Source organism: Paramisgurnus dabryanus, chromosome 18 (genome assembly GCF_030506205.2).
Source record: "Paramisgurnus dabryanus chromosome 18, PD_genome_1.1, whole genome shotgun sequence".
Lineage (NCBI taxonomy): Eukaryota > Metazoa > Chordata > Actinopteri > Cypriniformes > Cobitidae > Paramisgurnus > Paramisgurnus dabryanus.
The window spans coordinates 12,472,166-12,492,612 of NC_133354.1; the positions used below are offsets into that span (position 1 = coordinate 12,472,166).

The window sequence follows — 20,447 nt, forward strand, 5'->3', positions numbered from 1 at the left end:
TTATTTATTGATACAGTAGATACGTTAAAATCTATGGCAACACAGATATGTGCTGTAAATTTGAATACGTCAGCATATTAATAACATCAAATCTGATTAGTTCTTGCATGTCTAATGACGAAACACATATGAAGAGTTTGGTTCCAAAACACGATAAACGCCATTTTTAAAAAGAATCGAGTTACCACCAAAATCAGTATTGTATCAGGTCAGTATAAAAAGGAAATTCTCAATTTTACACCACATCCGATATCTGCATGTTATTCTGTCACCTTTCTCCCTTTTTTTCCCAAAACGCGATAAACACCAGTCCTCCTACTCTGCAGAATGCAATAAATCCACTTAACCAATCACAACGCACCATTCCACGCATAGTAAACATTAATGGTGGTGCTTTTCAACAAACAAACAAAAACAAAATAATACTTTTGACAGCATTGATAAAACTGTGGTAGTTTACTGTGGTGGGGAAGGAACGTAAGCCACTCGGGCACTCAGGCGACGGAAAAATGCCAGCTGTTGCTTGTTCTCACACAACAGCATCAAGCTTCTGTCATGCTAACACATTGACCCCAGGGGATCTTATGAAAAACTTCTACATTATTTACTCAAAGTCAACAAAAATCGAGCAGGACCAAAACAATTTACCGCTGCTCTCGCTGTCAAAAAAGTTCAGCGAGGGATGACAGTGCATGACAGGAAGAATGACAGTGTTTCCCTAATATGACAAAGTAAGTGCTTTGATTTATGCCATTAATGTTTTTTTTTAATCAGTGTATACCACTAGTCAACTAAATGAATATAACATGGCAAAGATGAATGCACATTTTAATATTGATTCAATAAATGTATAGGATTTTGAAGAGAAAACTTGGATTTATTGCATTTTGCAGAAAAAAAAAACGTTTTTATAATAAATGTTTGAAAATCAAATTACGGATTTGAATTTTTAATGTTATTATAACCTAAAGATGCTTGTAACAGAAAAAAGTGGTTTTCATCTTGTCACTTTCTTGGTATAGAAAACAAATTTTTACAGAAATTACTCAAAATAGATGTATTGCGTTTTGGAACCAAACTCTTCATATATGACAACTAGTCATGAGACACTCAACATACTGCAATATTTGAGATTTGAGCTAAGTATTCCTTTAAAAGCACCAGTTGGACAATGCAGCACAAAACTGGTAAAATATTGATCTGTGAGACTATATTTTGCCTTGAGTCAGGGAAGATGAATAATAATGTTTATTATGGCGCACCAGTATATTCATGGTTCTGGTCTGTGGAGAGCAGTGTTTTGTTTTGAAGGCATCAGGGTGAACCAATGAACCCATTTCACACATGACTGTGATTGTTGCAAAGGCTCAGTGTATTCAAAAGCTCAAAGCCCCTTAGCATACCTGACATGAGTAACACTGCTTACTTCAAGGATGCAAGAGAAAATTCATGCATTTGTATATTTGTGTGTGTGCGCATGCAACTTTATCTCTTGTATAATTGCACTAAACAGTGTCACTGGTGACAGGTATGGCACAAATTGTGGACCCTGTATTCGTGTATGTGATACACTATGTACAACATTTTATCTCAAAGCATCCCTTTCTCTGTATGAAATTGAAGGTTGACATCATTTTTTCTTTGAAATGTTACCTGTCCTGCCTAATTTAGTACTTGAAAAGTTTTCTTTCTACACCGTGTGCATGACAAGGTCCACTTTTGGCTACACATCTATGACTTATTCAGAGCACTGCATTCATACAATAGTTAACTTTTAACATTTTCCCCAAGCTTAAACATTAAAAATGATGTATGCAATAACACTAAACTGAACTCAGATGACTGTCTTTGCATGCAGTCAATCAAAGCTGTCTGTAATCAGACAAGCACAGCTTTATAAATTATACATGATTTATATGAATTGCTTTGCTGACGTACAATTCCCATCTGACAGTGCAAATATCTCTCTGTTGCCACGTGAAAGACAAAGACTCACCGAGCAGATGGAAAACGTTGTGATTCATACATGTGTACGTAATCTTTTCATTCACAAACCCATATCTATGACCTCAGCGTGACCTCTCATCATCTGTAATTTATAACACCACGGTGTGGATCGCTTCTTTTAAGGACGTGATCATTGCTCGCTCTCGCCTGCTTCTGTATCACATAAGCCCCTGCTGTACCCCGAGGCACAAGAGAGTGGGACCGCTCTCGCCCCAAAAAGAGCTAAGCGAATCTGCAGAAAAACAGGATTAAATGAATTTATGCTCGTCTCCTCTCAGGGGAAAATAAACCTAACGTGATTTCAGCGCCTCTCACCTCTCTCTGACTCCTGGAGAACTATTTTACCCTTGGGCTGACCTCCAGACTCCAGACAGCACTTTCCGTAAAGCAGCGTCCCCACACCCCCACCTCCACGGCATCGCTGTTATTTACCAATGAGGAAATAGCTAGAGGTTTGGTAAAGGAGAAATTGAGTGTGTGTGTGTTTGAGTGTGTGAATGCAGTGTGAATACAGACTGGGTTTGGAGGATTTCAGATGAACTGTGCTCCGCACACAAGCACACACTTTCTAACCGCATATGCTTGGAGTGTGGGTAATATTGCCTTGGCCACAGTGAGAATGAGTTACTGTTCAGCACTCTAACCACTTCCCGTTCTCCGACTGATCAAATGTCTGATCTGTTAAGGCCAGTTTGAAAACTTAAGAGGCAAGAAACTTGTTACAAAACTTGTTAAAGTTGGAAAATCGGTCAGCTATGAAATCTTCTTTATTTAGCATAAGTTGTACGCTTCAGCATGACTTCATGAAATAATTAGTGAACATTATTTATATGGTAATTAACTAACTATTTATATGGTTAGTTAGCATTAACTAACAATGACTAACTAACTAACGATTCAATTCGATTCTACGATGCATTGCGATGCATCAGAATTCTACTGTACACAACAAGGCAAATTTTTCATCAGTCAAGTAGTAAAGTCAAGTGCAACTATTCTCAACAAAAACAGAAGCTTAGGAGCTTTAAGACAATGACAATTATATACCTGAGATGAGATTTTTACACACAGCATAAGTCTTGTCTAGTTTCCCATTAACTTCGTAGAATCCGAAATGTGCCCATATGTCTGCTTTCCATGGAAAATGGTGCGTTTTTATTGTCCACTTGAGGCCAGAAAATAAACGGTGACATAATCGATTGCTGAATCAGGCATGCGCGCATTGCGATGCATCGCCGAATCGATTATTGTTGACACCCCTAACATACAGTATTTATTTATGTTAGTTCATGTTCATTTCAACATATACCGATAATTTTTTTTTTGTTGTTGTTAAAAGGGGTCATATGGTGGGATTTTATTTTTCCTTAGTTTTTGAAGTTTTAAGTGGAGTGTTCATGCATATAAAAGATCATATAGAAGGCTCATCCACCCCTTTCTAAAACAACACATTCAAAATTCACCACGCATATTTACCTCACCCCTCGGGTAATTGGAATAATACCCGGAGGGCAACCTTCAGAAGTGATGGGCCGCTATGGGCTGGCTCCAAAAGGGAGTCAATCCCCATAGACACCCATGTTAAAATGCCCAACTTTACAGCAGAAAATATTATGTTTGCAGTAGGGCTGCAACGATTAATCGAGTGTCCAATTAAAAATGCCTCTGAAATCAATTTTGAATCAATTCTGTTTCATGCACAGCTTGTGCGTGTACTACGGCATTTGGTCAGTAGGAAGTCCTTCTCAATCTAATATCATCAGGGGCGGACTGGCCATCTGGCAAACCGGGCAGTTTCCCGGTGGGCCGACGTAATTTTTGGGCCGATACATCTCATACTATTTTTGTCTGAGCAGCCCAGTTAGCGTCTTTTTTTCTAGACAGACCGGCCCACTGACATTTAAGCAGCAGCCCATTGGTTATTTTTTTTAAACGACATTAAGCTGGCCCAATGACTGACCAGCACAGTCATCATCCTTTCTTTTCCTAGATAGACCGGCCCACTCACATTTAAGCAGCAGCCCATTGGTTATTTTTTTTTAATGACATTAAGCTGGCCCAATCACCGCTTTGGTCTCTGTGCAAGCGAGCGTTCATCGTCGGTCAGTTCACGTGTCAAAACAGAGAGAGAGAGAGAGAGAGAGAGAGAGAGAGAGAGAGAGAGAGAAAACGCAAGGGAGGCGCAGAAAAACTGCGCGACAAACAGAAGCAGGCTCTTCAGGCAGGCGCTGCAAAATGTGTTAAAAACACACAAATGTTTTCTGCGGCAGCAAGACCTTCATCTCGCGTCGCTGGTGATGATGATGGTGGCGGCGGTGGCACTGTCAGCACCAGCACGCAAAGGGTCAGTGAGGAGAGGGAGAGAGAGACGAGGGAGAAGTGAGTGTATAGTGCCTGCGGTAAGCAGAACTGCTTTCAAAACACAAGTTTAGATGGATACCCCTTGATAAAGCGTCAAAAACACAAAATATGTAATCATACATATCATAAAATATGTAATAATGTAATCACACTAGTTTAGTTCAGTGAATGTAGTGAATACTTTCCTGTAAGTACTGGAAGTAATAATCAGTTTTCAATATTAATGTAAGCAGCACTTGTATTTTGTAATAAGTCAGCAATCTAATGGCAAATTTTGCCAATTGCATGAAGCTTGTTTTAGGATTCATAAGTGTGGATTATACAGTTTTATTGCATTAATAAATAACACGTTCTAGCAGTGTTGGTTGTGTCAACTCTCACTCTTTTCTACCTGCTATTAATGGGGTTTAGTGCTTTTATGGAATTGGAGTTGCTATTGCTATACATATTTAAAGGCGTGCAAAGATGGGTGGTATTTGTAATTATACACTGCAAAATTATTTTCAAGAAAAAAAATTCTTAGTATTTTTTTCTTGTTTTCAGTAAAAATATCTAAACATTCTTAAAATAAGATGGTTTTTCTTGATTAGCAAAATGACCCAAGAAAATAAGTCTAGTTTTTAGACCAAACATTTTACATTTAAGTGATTTTGTGCATAAAACAAGCAAAAAAATCTGCCAATGGGGTAAGCAAATTTTTCTTGCATTTACCATTTAGTGTTTAAGAAAAATGTTCAAGAAATTTTTGCTTAACCCATTGGCAGATTTTTTTTGCTTGTTTTATGCACAAAATCACTTAAATTTGATATTTTTTTTTGATTATTTTCTTGGGTCGTTTTGTTCATCAAGAAAAAGCATTTTAACTGTTGAATTTTTAGATATTTTTACTGAAAACAAGACAAAAATACTAAGAACATTTTTTCTTAAATAATTTTTTGCAGAGTATATAGTGTGGGCCGGTTTGGGCCAAAATGCCAGGGCCGAATTTTTGTCCCAGTCCACCCCTGAATATCATTATGAGTCGGATTCGTTTATAACGTGCATTTAAAAAAGCAACACTCGTTCTTCAAAATATTCTTTATTATCATAAAAAACTGAAACAATTTGAAGAACAGCAATATAAATATTCCTGACATTTCCCGTTTGTAATGCTACTTCTTCTGTGGCACAAAGGGAGTTTCAGCACGAAACCCATTCGTGTATGAAATTCTAGTAATTCAAGACATTCACGCAGAAATTCCCATCATGGGAGGTGCTTCTGCGACTCTGCTTGCTCCCTGTAATCACGTCAGTACTAGAGCAAGCTCCTGATTGGTTAATGCGGCGCAGATATCTGCCAAGTTCAGATTTTTCAACTCGCACTTTTCCCGCGGCAACACTCAATTCGCGTGGTACGCGCCACAGGATGCGTATTTGCGTCTTTGCATTGACTTAACATATAAATCACTCGCGCTTGCCGCCTCTTCCGCGTCTGGTGTGAATGCCAAATGAGGGGGTGAATTAAAAAAAATTATAATAAGCCTTAAGTCCGATTTATAGTCATGCGTAAGCACTACGCTGTAGGTTATCCATAGCATGTTCATAGCTCTACTTAGCCTGATGTGCACCTCGCAAAATTGTTAAAAGTGCATCAGGCCTACGCGGCCCGCAAGCACCGTGATTGGTCCACCATAACCTCTCCCGTCAGGTAAAAAAAAACTGCGTCATAGGTATTTCCGTTTGCGACGGTGAAAACAAAGATGGGTCAAATTGAAGAGTGATTTAACTCAAACTGCTACTTTATTTACAAAGTCGCTGTTTATTTACTGTTTATCATTGCTGGTCTTCTCAAATCATACACAACAAGTTGCTGTTTCTTCTTCGTTTATGGGTTAACTTGCCAAGCTGCTTCTTTGACGGTCGCCCTGCTACTGTGGTTACACGCGTGGATACGCACAACTATAACTATTAAACATACGCCTATTAAAGGGGGTGGTTGTACGAGTGATAGGTGGATTGCCGCACCTTTCCATTCAGCTCCACCCACATTTTGGCTATTTGACAATTTTCAGGTATCTGGGAGTGACACGCGGTGAAGCGTTTCCCAAGATGCAGACGACTGGCTCCTCCCACCGTCTTTAGAAACCTATGGATGATAACATCCATGTAGTATTGTTGCCGCCACCGCCTTGTCGTGGAGACGTTGTGCTCTGGGAGCTGTTTTTTTTTCAAAAATGTTAAATGTCGTAACATTTCTGCAAGCGCTTGAGGTATTCGGCCAATCATAATGCACTGGATAGCTAGCCAATCCAAGGACACCATGCTTTTCAGAACGATAAGCTTTGTAAAAATCGCTGCGTTTCAGATAAGTGGGTCATAGAGAAGCAACAACAACATATGGTATGTGGAAAATATTTTTTTTACCTTAAACCACATAAACACATTGCATTACACCAAATACGCAAAATAATGTTCTTTTTAGAAATGCCATATGACCCCTTTGATCCACATTAATTTAACATGAAAGGGCTTTTTACACCTTGTCACTTTATGCATATTTTTCTGATCAGATAGCTATTCAATTGTAAAACAGACATTAACAAAGATTAATAAATGCTGAAAAACTATATTGCTTTTTGTTAGTTCATGTTAGCCAATGCATTAAGTAATGTTTACAAATACAACCTTATTGTAAATTGTAGACTTTTAACTTACTGCCCATACTGCTCGTATTTTATTCATAGATATCCATCATATTACTGAAGTAGAATGGGTTGCAAATGCCTGTGCTTGTTGTCTTCAATCTTAAAATATCTCAAAGGCTTTGGTGTAGTTTAGGAGTGTGTACACTATGTGTGATCTAACGGCTGTAGTGACTGTGACTAGTATTGTTACATACAGCCGTCCAGGAGGAGCGCCAGCGAGCCAAGGACCGCAATGAGAACGAGGTGGAGTCCACCAGCAGTGTAAACGAAGACATGCCCGTAGAGAAGATCCTGGAGGCGGAGCTCGCCGTGGAGCCCAAAACCGAGACTTACATCGAAACCAACCTGGCCATGCCCTCAAATTCAGTAAGTGACTCTCTTACTATAGATACCTTTAAGAACCACTTAAGATGTTATTGAAGAGCTTTACATGTGAGATGTGATGTTCCTCAAGTGCCCCTCCTTTCCCAAGTCACCTTGACAAGTCAACATCACTGAAGTAATCATTGGCCTCACCTTGGAGCTTTATTTGAATAATGAAATACTTCAACAAACCCCGAGAGCTTTCAGCCTGCCGTCAGTCTCTGAGGAGAGTTTTCTCTCTTTGCATCTTTCTGTCATTCTCTCCTAGAAAAATACTTGTAGCATTTGTATTGCAGAAATGAAGTTGGAGGAGGTAGTGGAGATATGAGACGAGTAGTATAACAGGGGAATAGAGAATGAGAGAGAAAGAGAGAGAGAGATGTTGGCTGGTTGAGTGCGTCTTTTGGGACTCTTCTGTACCGAAGCGAAAATGTTCTGGAAGTGAAGGGAGCTGTTATGTGAGTAAATGGGGAGTTATTTCAGGAAGATGAAGATGTGTGGGAACAGAGAAGTGACATTTGGGGAAGGGTAGCGAGACTTGGGAGAACATACGGCCTGTCTGGAGGGAGTAGCTGCTGGGTTTTACACTAGAAAGCACTCAGTCGGTCTAAGATTCACTTTCTCGCCTGAGTCGGATGTGTCATCATTTGTATCCAGCAGGGGGCTCGAGAGCTTGGGTGAACTAAGGTTATATTGTCGTTTTTAAGTTTTATTGCAGTATTGTTCTAAAATGTACTAATTTAATTTGATTTGTAAAGATAGGTATGTGTTTTTTTTTTCTTTATAGTATATGGGAATTGTTGCTGGGAAAAAGCACATAGCAGGCATAGTCTCCCAGCCTGACCCGCTTAAAAGGGATCAAAACCATTCTGAGACCAGCCAGACCTGAATAAAAAACAGCTTTTTGATTCAGTTTTAGTTTAGGACTAATATCGTTTCCATTCACCTTGCATATATTATGGTATTTTGAGTTTTGGAAATGTATGTTAAACCAGGAGTACTCTATTTGTGGTGGTCGGCAATCCATAGGCAGGGGGTCTGCAAAATAATATGCTAAAATGTTTTAACTTGTGTTGTATTATTAAAAAAAAAAAAAAATTTACAAATGGGGCAATCTAATGAGTGTTACGTCAATCTTAAAAAATTGTCAAACCATTCATTTCAAAAACCTATATATATCTGGAGCGCAATGAGCCATTCCTGCTGCTAATTGGCGACCATGAAGAAATATTTTAATATTACAAGTAAAGCTAAGGTATATAAAATGTATCAAAATTGATAAATATAGGGGCTCTATTACATTTAGTTTGGTTTCATTGAGAACACTGATGGAGGTTGAAGCACTTAAAATAACTTTAGTCATTTTTATGTTTGTGGTTTATTACTGTTGATTTTATGAAAGCTTTTAGGATAACTGTAACTCATGTTGGTAAGTCCAAATGCTATTTAAACAAAATGATCCTCTGTTTGAAAGCATGTAAGTGATATAAACAATTCAAATATAAATTTTTGTTCATCATTATAGACACGTCTGAAGTGGTTAGGTTTCAAACATTTTGCATCTAAGGCTACAAATTAGGGTTATGGTTAAATTTGTCTTGCTTGTAAGGGGTCCCTGGCCCCAAAATGTTTAAAAAACCCTGTGTTAATAAAAAACTGTGATAATAACCCTGTGGTGAACGCATCAGACTTTTATGAATCTAGCTGTGTGTAATGCAATAACATAAAGCTCATTCATATTAGTGTCATTAAATGCTATTATTTTTAACCGTTGGCAGGCAAATACAGTAACATTGTGTCGGTAGCTGGGTTTCCATCATCCTGATTTTTATATGCATTTTGAAGCATTGCATCAGAAACAGGTGATGAAAACGCCAAATTTCGAATAAAAGAACCCTTAATTCACTAAAAAGGTTTTACGCTTGCTTGAGGTGGTTTTTGACTTATGCAAAAAAGAGAAAATGCGAATAATTGGAGATGAAAAGGCATTTGACGAATAATTTTTGACATTGCGAACATTAAACCCACGCTCAGGTTCTCCTTTCAGATTTTCTCCCCTCCTGTCTTGCTCTTTTGGAAGCCGCTGCCCGTGTGCTAATGAATCACAGGACCTCAGCGCGAGTGTGCAGTACATGAATAGAACACTGCTGTTGCTTAATGGTTTGGGTTTGACCAAGCTGAATAAAGTGCATTCATGTCACTGTCTCTATGGTGACCTAGAACGGGAGTTAAACAGGCGTTAGTAACATGCCTGCAGTTAGATATAGAAAAGCAAGAGAGTACGTTACACTCGCTCATTAGTCATTTCAGTTCAGTTTTTTGTTTCTCTTGATTTTGCTGGTGGTGTTTACTCTCTGTTGGCTTCTGTCTTTCTACGTATTTATCATTATTTGCTGGCCAAATGCAGTCATTCTTATCTTATGTTTTTTATTTTGTTTCATTCATATGATATCATGTGCTCAGATAAGGGAAGTGTCTTTTTTTGTTTTATCTTGACTGACATTTCAGTGAGGGATGAGTCATGATGATCAACTATTTAACTAGCTGTACAAAGGTTTTCTATACAAATTATGCACACATGTATATTATTTACACTAGAGCTGTACAACTAATCGAACAGTAGATAATATTTCATAATGACAATAGCGTTTCACGAGTGTCATTATCAATTAGTTTGGTCTGTGCATTATTTGCCCACCGTCCTATTGCAACGGTGTGAGCTGCATGGTTATAAAGTCAGGTGCATATGCTCCCAACAAAGACAAAGTCACTAATCTCTTTCCCCATCAGCATTTTAATAAAAGCTGCCTGTCATCGCCAGCATTTTTATGATTTTCACAAAAGTTTAATGCCCTCCAGAAAATAATTTTCTTTAAATATATCAAATAAAAGAATAGACCCTTTGCTTTCAAACAAAAATGTTTCATCCTACCTTTATTTTTTCTCTTTTCATAACCTCTCAAATATGGGTACACTGTAAAAAAAAAAATGCAGCACAAAGTTAAAACAACTTGGTTTTGCAAGTCAATTCAACCTACTATTTTAAGGTTTGGCATAAACTTAAGTTAAAATTGTTTAACTTCATTTTGTAAGTTAAAGTAACATAAAAATATTAGTTTATTTTTTTAAATGCTGCATATTTTTACAATGTAGGTTTCTTCAAAAATACAAAATTTTTAGCAAAAAGCTGAGATAATTGCAATTTTGTGAAGGACTTTTGATAGAGATCAGATTCAGAGCAATGATCAAAAAATACATGAAGTTTGAACTGTTTGCACCAAAGGGGATACTTTTTTTACTTTTATAATTTGGGTAAGAGTGCCACCTGGTGGATAATAGTGGAAATATGGATTGCTGGAAAAATCTCTTCATTGGCAGGGAAGCTTTTTCTCTTAATTGACGAGTTAAATTGTCAAGGCCAGGGAAAGAGTTATTAACCGAAGAAATGTAAACTTTTATCAACATTCATACTTAATCCAAAAATTATTTAAATAATGTAATTTCTTTTGAAATATTTCAATAAAGAAATAATTTGTATGCATGTTGCATTGATGTGTTTTGAGTAAAAACTGAGCCCCAACATTTGGCCACTACTGCATGTTAACAAAAATTAATTTGACCCTGCCTGTAAAAACCCAGCTAAAGTCATTTTTTGTGATTTGTTGTTTTCGACATAAAATCATCCTACATAATGTAAAGAACATTCTGTCAAAATATAACCTTGATATCTTTAATATAAGACCATGTCAAAGATTGAAATCAATGACTGAAATCAAACCTTGATGCTCCTAACATCGTAATTGGAAATATAAGACTTTAACATGGATTTCACAGGTAGAGTAATAACAGAGTAATAGTAAGGTTTCTATGCAAATTCTGCACACATACATTTAGAAACTTGACCCTGGAGTACCGAAACCAAATCTTAAATTTGCAAGCTATCTTAAAGGTCACGTTCTTTCTGATCCTATTTTTTAAACTTTAGTTAGTGTGTAATGTTGCTATAATAGCATTAATACCTGTAATAATAAAATGATAAAGCTTAAAGTTCACTGCCAGGCGATATATTTTCTTTAAAAGAATTCCCCTTTCAAAGCCTACAGCGAACTGCCGGATTGGACTACAGTCCTCTACTTCCTGCTTTAATGATGTTACTAGAACAGTTTTTTGACTAAACTCCGCCCACAGGAATACGTCAGTCGCCAGCTAAGCTAACGACAAGCTAAGCTGCTATCAAATCACAACACACTACACAAACTATACAATCAGAACTCGTTACACATTTCTGAAGGAGGGACTTCATAGAACAAGGAAGACAGTGAAAATAGCGCTATAGAGATATGTAAATTGTGTGAAAAATATAGCATTTTTTACACGTGAAACATGAACACGTTATACTGCGCACTGTAAAAACACTCAAAGCTTCAAAAACACAGAAAGAATGGGACCAATTAGGACCAATTAAATACAATTAGCTAACTAGCTGTTGTCAGATGTACTGTAGTTTTGCACATCCCTAGTTTGGACAGCTCTGACACACAGTAACCACATGCAAACCAGGAATATTTCTCTGCAGACATCTCACTTATTTCCTTGCACGGCTGCATAACACAGACAGCTTTTCTTCGCCTCACGCAACAATAATATAGTTTAAGCAGACTATGAAAAATTGAACATCTCTCATCTCTCCTCCTCGAGTGATAAAAATTTCATAGTGCAATATGCAAGCGTGGCGTTTCTGCGAGAGCCCAGGACCAGGATCTGATGTGAATAATGCAGACTGAATGCTTGCCATACAGCGGGAACAAAAACAGCCCTTGTTTTCTGATGGTCATGAAAAGAATGTTATCGAAATGTCTTTTTGAATCTGAAAAAGTCTTATTACTCGTGGCCGGGAGGCTGGAGCTCGCACCACGTCACCAAACCCCTTACAAGTGAATCATATGGCCAGCTGAATTCAGTCTGACACTCATTTTATACTGTTTGGATTTTTATAGAGAACAGAAATTATTTATGATGGCGACTTAAGACCGGTCACTTAAAATTGGTTAAATTAAGGTCTGTTGGCAAACAAAAGTGGTGCAATGTGTAAGTGTGAACAGAGCCAAGGCAGCGATATATCGTTCATGAGTTTTCTTGTATTAAATGAAAACTGTGGGAGTTGTGTTGTTCTGACAGCCATCAGTGTAGGCGATCTCACTTTTCTTCCTGTTGTTGTTTTGTGAATTCATTATTTGTTTGTTTACACATTTGTTAAGGAACGAGGCAGAAACGGTTGCACTGAGGAGGATCATTGGCGTCTCCTTGATCAGATCAGAAATATTCATAAACTGTATCTTAGTGTAAACATTCATCTGCAGTTGGAGAGATGGCTTTGTGTCTGACTAACCGATTGCTTTCTCCAATTCTTGTATTTGACATGTTGTCAAATGGCTACATAAATAACATAGAGTAGAGGTCTTCAACTTTTTTCAGACCAAGAAACCATTGCATAGAAAAGAGGAGCAAGGACCACCAGTATCAAATGGATTAACATACTTTATGATGGTTACGTTACAAATATATTAAAATTAGCATTTTATATACAGATACATGTTGTTAGCCAGGGGCAGTGTGCACAGCTACCATTCATACTGTAATCATAATTATTATAATGTCAAATAAACATCAAAACCTTGCATTAACTAACATGAACAATATAGTTTTTCAACATGTATTCATTTTTGTTAATGATACTTAATGTCAATATAGTTATTCATGTTAATTCATGGTACATTAATTAATGTTACATATACTCTTGAATCTATAAATTAACTAGATGAACAAACATTAATAAATGCTGTAGAAGTATTGATAATTGATAGTTCATTTTAACTAATTGTTAACAAATACAACCTTATTGTAAAGCGTTACCAATGTATTTATATAAAACTATTATAGGAAAACACATTTTGCATTATATTTGACCTCAATCAGAGCACATAATAATTCCACGCCCCCTCTAGTGGTGAATCTAGAAATAAACATTAACAAATGGACTTTGAACTATCATCTTTGTACACAGGTTATCCGCAAGTGTGCACAATGATGGCGTCTGTATAATTCATTAATAATTCATTGCGTGCAGAATGATGCACAAAAATCAAAACAGCGAAAATCTCAGAAATGTGAAGAACTGATCATACTGTACTTTGCCCATGAAACAAAGTAACAGATGAAAAAATGCTTAATTGATTTAGAGGTTGCATGTAAAATCCACTTGCAATCAGTTTCATTAGGCATGACGCATCTGTTGTTACACTGTCAGGAATAAAGGTACAAAACTGTACCTTTTCTGTTACTGGGGCTGTACCCTTTTAAAAAGTACAGGTTTGCACTTAAGGATTTCATTTTAGTACCTCAAAAATACATATTAGTATCTGAAAGGAACATATTGGTACTAAATTTTACATATCTGTACCTAATGGTCCATGCAATGACCTTTTTAAAGGGTGCTGCCCCACTGACAGCTAGGGTACATATTTTGACTTTTTTCTAACAATGTAGGTCCTTAAGGTACAGTATTCTACCCAAAATTCTATTCTGTTTTGTATTCCTGTAAAGGTACCGAACGGAAACTTAGGGTACAGCCCCAGTGACAGAAAAGGTACAGTTTTGTACCTTTTTTTCTGACAGTGTAGCATACTACATAACATTTTAAATTTAATGAATAGATTTTAACAGCAAAACCTTCATTTTAATAATGTTTAATATCATTTTATTTGGAAACCTTAATTTCAAGCAAGTATTTTATAATTTTTTTATTAAAGCCAATTAATGCATTTTTGTTTGATGCCGATCATTAAAAAATAATTTTGAATTCAAACAATATTTGGCGTAAAGCTGGTCATACCACCATGCACCCCCAAGACCCCCGGACCCCCTGTTAAAAACCCATGCTATAGAGCCATCGAGGCTATAGAGCCAACATCCAAGGCTTTCTCAAGTCCTTAACTCTTTCCCCGCCATTGATGAGTTATCTCGTCAATTAAGAGAAAATATTTGCATGAAAAGAACGTGTTCCTGATTAATTTATATGTTAATCTGTAATACAGCGATTATCCACTAGATGGCACTTACCCAAGTTATAAAAAACTGAAGAATTTCAATTTTTTATACTCTGTGTATGTTTTGATAATCATTCTAAATCTGATCTCTAACATCATACCTTCACATAAATGCAATTATGGCAGCTTTTTGCTTAAAAATTAAGAAAAATAGATACCCATATTTAAGAGTTTATAAGCGGGAAAAAAATAGATAGGATAAAAGTTTTTTCCCCTTTTTGTTTGTTTGTTTGTTTGAAAGCAGATGGTCTGTTCTTTCATTTGATATATTTGTATGTTTAAATATTTTTAGAAGAACATTTTCCTGGAAGGCTTTTTATGAAACATTTGTGAATGTTTTAAATGAAAAGACCACAAATGAGCACCTTGAGTCACTTCCTGGTATGCAACTTCTGAAACTATTTACTGTTTTCTGTCAATTGTCAAAGAGTTAATAGAGAGAGGACAGGAAATGATTGAAAGAAGAGCGAAATTATTTAGGAAATTGTGATGTCATAAGTCATCCTATGAAAGTGGCTAAATTAGCTTCAAAAATGGCTAAACTGGTTTGCTGATCTTTACTAGTCTTCCAGTCTGGTGCTCAGCTGGTATAGCTTGCCCTTTGCATCCAGCCTTGCCACCCTGGTAGACCAGCAAATCCCAGTAAACAAGTTTGGGCTGATTAAACATGTTTTTTCACGGTGGATGTGTGATTTTCTGCTTCTCAGACAAGCATGACAGAATACATGGCAGATGATGATAATATACTGACCCTTTCAAAAGCTCTTGACTTATAATTGTGGTGTCATTGTGTCAAACTTTAATAATAAACTTCCTCTAATGCACCACGTAAAGCTGCCAAAACTGAAGCCAGGAATGCAACCCCCATCACACACATACAATTGCGATAAACGCAAATATGATTTTCCTCTTTCTGTTTATTTTCCCAAGCACTATTTGTCCTTTAGCCCACTACAGTGTCCTGTTGATGTTTTCTAATGCTATCCCTCCTGACACTTCAGTTGCGAAACGACACTCAAGTTGTATTTGTTCTCCATTCATAATCCGGCTCCTGCTGCTTTCCTCTCCTTTGCGCTCATTGACGATCCTTCTTGCAGCCCATTGGCTCACTCTTAAAACAAAGCGCCGTATCTATCCTTCCTTTGGATTCACGAGGAGAGAATCATTAACTCATTTTTTTTCTCAATTGTCCTCTCTCGGCGTTCCGCATTGAGACGTGCTAATAGACTCAGATCTGCAGGAGGCATTGACGGAAACTCGCTGTGTGCAGAATCCCTCATTGGGAGTCTCCCGTAAAAACATTGCCTTTAAGAACAATGCCTGCGTTTGCTGCGAGACTTCAGTTGCAGGTTTTACTGTGAACCGTGTCATTCCCAAAGTCTGTTTAATATAGAAATGTTAACAGTATTTCGTAACGGTCTGGGAATGGGCAAACATTTCAGAGTGAAATTCTTTTCCAGTGGGCTTCCTGCAGGAAACTCTTGCTTGGAGAGGGTCATTTTTTAGCATCGAATCTCTGCAGGTATTTCCTGAACAGGCCGGGGCAAAAGCACTGTTTGTTTTGCCTTCCTGTTCGCTCCGGCTCCAAACGTATTAGTCACCGTCCGTTGTGCTCGTGGTAATGATAAGAGTGTTGTATTGTATATAAGCGTTCATGCATACACTAGCACATACATTGTATTTTTAGAACGTTTGGAAAAACAAATATACAGTAAAAGGACATCAGACATTCGCTGCCACAAATGCATTGATTATATGTTTATATTGATTATATGTTTGAATTGACGCCTGACTGTGTTCTCATTTTTTTCATCAGCCCAACGATCCCGTCACAAACATCTGTCAGGCCGCAGATAAGCAGCTCTTTACTCTGGTGGAATGGGCCAAACGGATCCCACATTTCTCCGAGCTCCCTCTGGATGACCAGGTTATTCTCCTACGAGCAGGTGAGTTTAACACCACTTATGAACACACACATGCTTAAGTTAGGGAGCTTACGGAGCTTATTATACTTCTGCGTAGGGCCGTAGCCTAGACCAGGTTTTTCTCCTGCGCACAGATGAATTTAAAGGGACACTTCACTTTTTTTAAAAAAATATGCTCATTTTCAAGCTCCCCTAGAGTTGAACATATAATTTTTACAGTTTTGGAATCCATTCAGCTGATCTGCTGGTCTGGCGCTACCACTTTTAGCATAGCTTAGCATAATCCATTGGATCTGATTAAACTCGTCAATGGCGGAGAAAGAGTTAATTGGGTGGTGGTTACAATTAAAAACCATACAGTAGTGAACTGCCAACTATAGGATATAGTTCATAGGATATGTGGGTATTTTCAATTGACATTGACATACAAGCACAACAAATGTTTGTCTTGATATTCTGGAGACCACCATTCAACAAATATTTCATTTTGTACATTGGCTCTGAAGAGCATGAGAGTTGGTCTTCTCCCCATTTCTCGTTCTCTCACAGAGCTCACAGGTTTTCTATAAATACCCCTTTCGTTCTGCTGTCTCATAGATGAAAGCATCTAAGCTTTTCCCAAGCTGAACTCTGGGGAAACGGAGCGGGGAGATGTAGTTGCTAGGCAGATTGGTTAAAGGAGCCTTACTGCACATAATGTTGAATCATTATTTTATTTTCTCTTAGGATGGAACGAGCTCCTCATTGCGTCATTTTCACATCGTTCCATAACAGTGAAGGACGGGATACTGCTGGCAACTGGATTACACGTTCACAGAAACAGCGCCCACAGTGCGGGTGTAGGAGCCATATTTGACAGGTTAGAATGATAGAGTTAATTTAGAGGAGATGCTATATTTAATGAGTTACATAGCGAAACAAATCTGTGGGAATTGGAGGAATGATTGCATCTAACTTCTAGATTACATCTTGTTTTCAATATCAAAGTCTGCTGTAAAAAGTTTTGTTAAAATGTAATTCTATTGTTGACAATTAACACCTTAAAGCCTTGTTTTCAGTTGCTTAAATTAAATCTGGTTAGGTCTTCAGGGCTCTTGAGCCTGTTTCAGGAGTGTTACATTTTGGGCCTGCCCTAAATAACTTGCATATGGTTTCATATTAATGTATTTGCATATTTTGTTCAGATGATTTAATTGCAAAGCCTTTAAAATTATAGTTATCGACGTACAAAGTCATATACTTATTTTAATGTGCATCATATCTTTAATTTACATACAGTTTAATGCACTTTCTTAAATTCAGATTAGATGTTTAGTCAGATTTTAAATGTGTTCCGAGTTTGTCACACCAAAAAAGTGTTATCAACCACCCAACCAAATTTGAATGATGAATAAATGGCAAGTAAATAAGTTATCAAAATTTAAGAAACAGCTTTCTCTGCTATCAAGCGGTGGGATGCTTGCAATTGTGTTATGGGCGGTGACATGCGTGCATTGCAAAAAATGACTTTTTTACTTAGTATTTTTGTCATGTTTTCAGTAGAAATATCAAAAAATTCTTAAATCAGAGGTATTTTCTTGATGAGCAAAATGACCTAAGAAAATAAGGCTAGTTCATAGACAAAAATATACAATTTAAGTGAATTTGTGCTTAAAACAAGCAACATTGTCTGCCATGGGGTGAGAAAAAACATTTTTAAATAATTTTTCTTTTTTCTTAAACACTTATTTTACCAAATCTTTTTTTAGGTTATTTTGCTCATCAAGAAAATACATATTGATTTAAGAATTTGTAGATATTTCTACTGAAAACAAGACAAAGTATAAGTAATAAAGTCATTTTCTGCAGTGTGGTTGCTCAAATGCGTCATCGAGGCCCTCCAAAAAATCCTGAGCTCAGAAATTGTGCAAACCATTTTAATGATATAACTCTGCAATTCAGTACTACATCATTTACAGTCTTGGAGGCGTGATTTAGCAATACATTTCTAACATTTATAATGTGTTTCGAAACGATTTTCAAGATTGACTTTACAGGGACTTTAACTCTTTCACCGCCAGCGTTTTTAAAAAAAAGTTGCCAGCCAGCGCCAGCGTTTTTCATGATTTTCACCAAAGTTTAATGCCTTTCAGAAAATGTTCTTCTTTAAATATATAAACATACAATATACCAAATGAAAGAACAGACCCTCTGCTTTCAAACAAAAAAAACCGTTTCATCCTACCTTTAGTGGTTCTTTTGCAATCAGCTTTGGAATATGGGTAGGTTTTTGCAAAAACACCATATTTTGAGCAAAAAGCAGAGATAATTCCATTTTTATGACGGACATTTCATAGAGATCCCATTCAGAGCGATCTTTAAAACAGACACGGACATGCAGCAGCTTGCCATAGGGCAATACTTAAAAAGTTGCGGAAGGGCGCCACCTGGTGGATAATAGCGGTATTGCGGAAAGACGGAAATTCTCGTCATTGGCGGGGAAGCGTTTTCTCTTAATTGACGAGATATCTCGTCAATGGCGGGGAAAGAGTTAACACATACTTTCTTTTTTTCTGATAAAATTTAGTTTGAGATCAAACAATAGTTAGCTACCCTAATTAATCTCATAAAAGTATTTATTGGAAATTCTTGCAAAACTCAATACCCAGTCTTGTTAAAATATGTGACCTGGACCACAAAAAGTCATAAGTCACACTGGTATATTTGTAGCAATAGCCATTAATACATTGTATGGATCAAAATTAGTGATTTATGCCAAAAATCTTTAGGATATTAAGTAAAGATCATGTTTCATGAAGATATTTTGTACATTTCCTACTGTACCATATTTTCCAGACTTTAAAGGGACAATTTGTAAGATATTTGCAGTAAAATATCCACTAGTCCGGTGTTATATATTTTGTCCAGCTGATTACTAACAATATAATGTTTTCAACTACTTGTAAATTATGAGAAAATTGCTGCCCTAAACAGTGACACGGGGCAGTGCAGTCGCCTGTAAATGACGTTAATATCTACGTTACCCTTTGTTACCGCCTTTACTGACGTAAAAACCACATGACAACAGTGTCGTGGACAAATGTGGAAGTAATAGCGTCTGTCGGACCACTCGCTTTTTTATGGTAAGTTTGTTCATCTGAACACTTAATTCTGTGCTGTGTTAACAAACCATCGTATTGGACTAGTACTGTAACATCTATGACTAACAATTGCGTTTTGAACTTTACATGAAACCTTACATAATGAAAAAAAAACGATGTCATCAAACACAACATTTATAAAACTTGATTAATTTACCTCATGTGTAACATTATTTCTCCTTCCCGTCTGATTGATGGGAATCAGCATTTGAGTTAAAGACAACAAATCCCATCAGTCCACGCTGCTTCAGAGCATCATTAATCTACGTCATTGTTATTGATTTGATCTGGCGCCCTCTAGCGGCACGGATTATACAAATTGCATCTTTAAGTCGCTCTGGAGTATAGGTGGCATCAGTCAAAAATGCGTTTTGAAGAGGAAAAAACATATACAAGTCACAGTGGACTATACTTCGCGTTCATTTAGAAAATGATTTCACAAAATCAAAGCCTAAGAACAGACATTTAATCTGGAAAGGCAAGTTATTCAACTAAACAATAGCACAGAACAGCAGGATGAATAGGTTACCCTACATGTTAAAGTAACATTAACTGTTATTTACACGATACACAATAGCATACAGAACATACCTGGGAGGCTGAATAAATTAACACGACAAGCCAAATCAAGTTCAAAAAGGTCCTGAAGTCATTCCGCATCACTGAATCCATTGAATTACATAAATACAAGAGCAGCATATAGCAGACTCTCGACGCTATAGACGGTAATGATTTTCTCTTGGTTCATATGAAATAATTTTGACGTTAAAGTCGCACCTGACTATAAGTTCCAGGACACGCCAAACTATGAAAAAAGTGCGACTTATAGTCCAGAAAATATGGTCCAAAAAATGTTTTTTT

General features: G+C 37.0%; 1 protein-coding gene across 5 annotated transcripts in view; it reads left to right on the forward strand.

Moving 5' to 3' along the window:
* rxraa (retinoid X receptor, alpha a) overlaps positions 1-20,447 on the forward strand; it is a 139,410-nt gene that overhangs the window by 111,864 nt on the left and 7,099 nt on the right. For 3 of the 5 annotated variants that reach the window (XM_065244192.2, XM_065244193.1, XM_065244197.1), the window contains 3 exons: positions 7,234-7,418; positions 16,338-16,467; positions 17,173-17,305. In XM_065244192.2, coding sequence (XP_065100264.1) covers positions 7,234-7,418; positions 16,338-16,467; positions 17,173-17,305 — 448 coding nt within the window. The remainder of the gene's footprint in view (positions 1-7,233; positions 7,419-16,337; positions 16,468-17,172; positions 17,306-20,447) is intronic. The other 2 variants (XM_065244194.2, XM_065244196.2) reach the window with 1 other exon arrangement.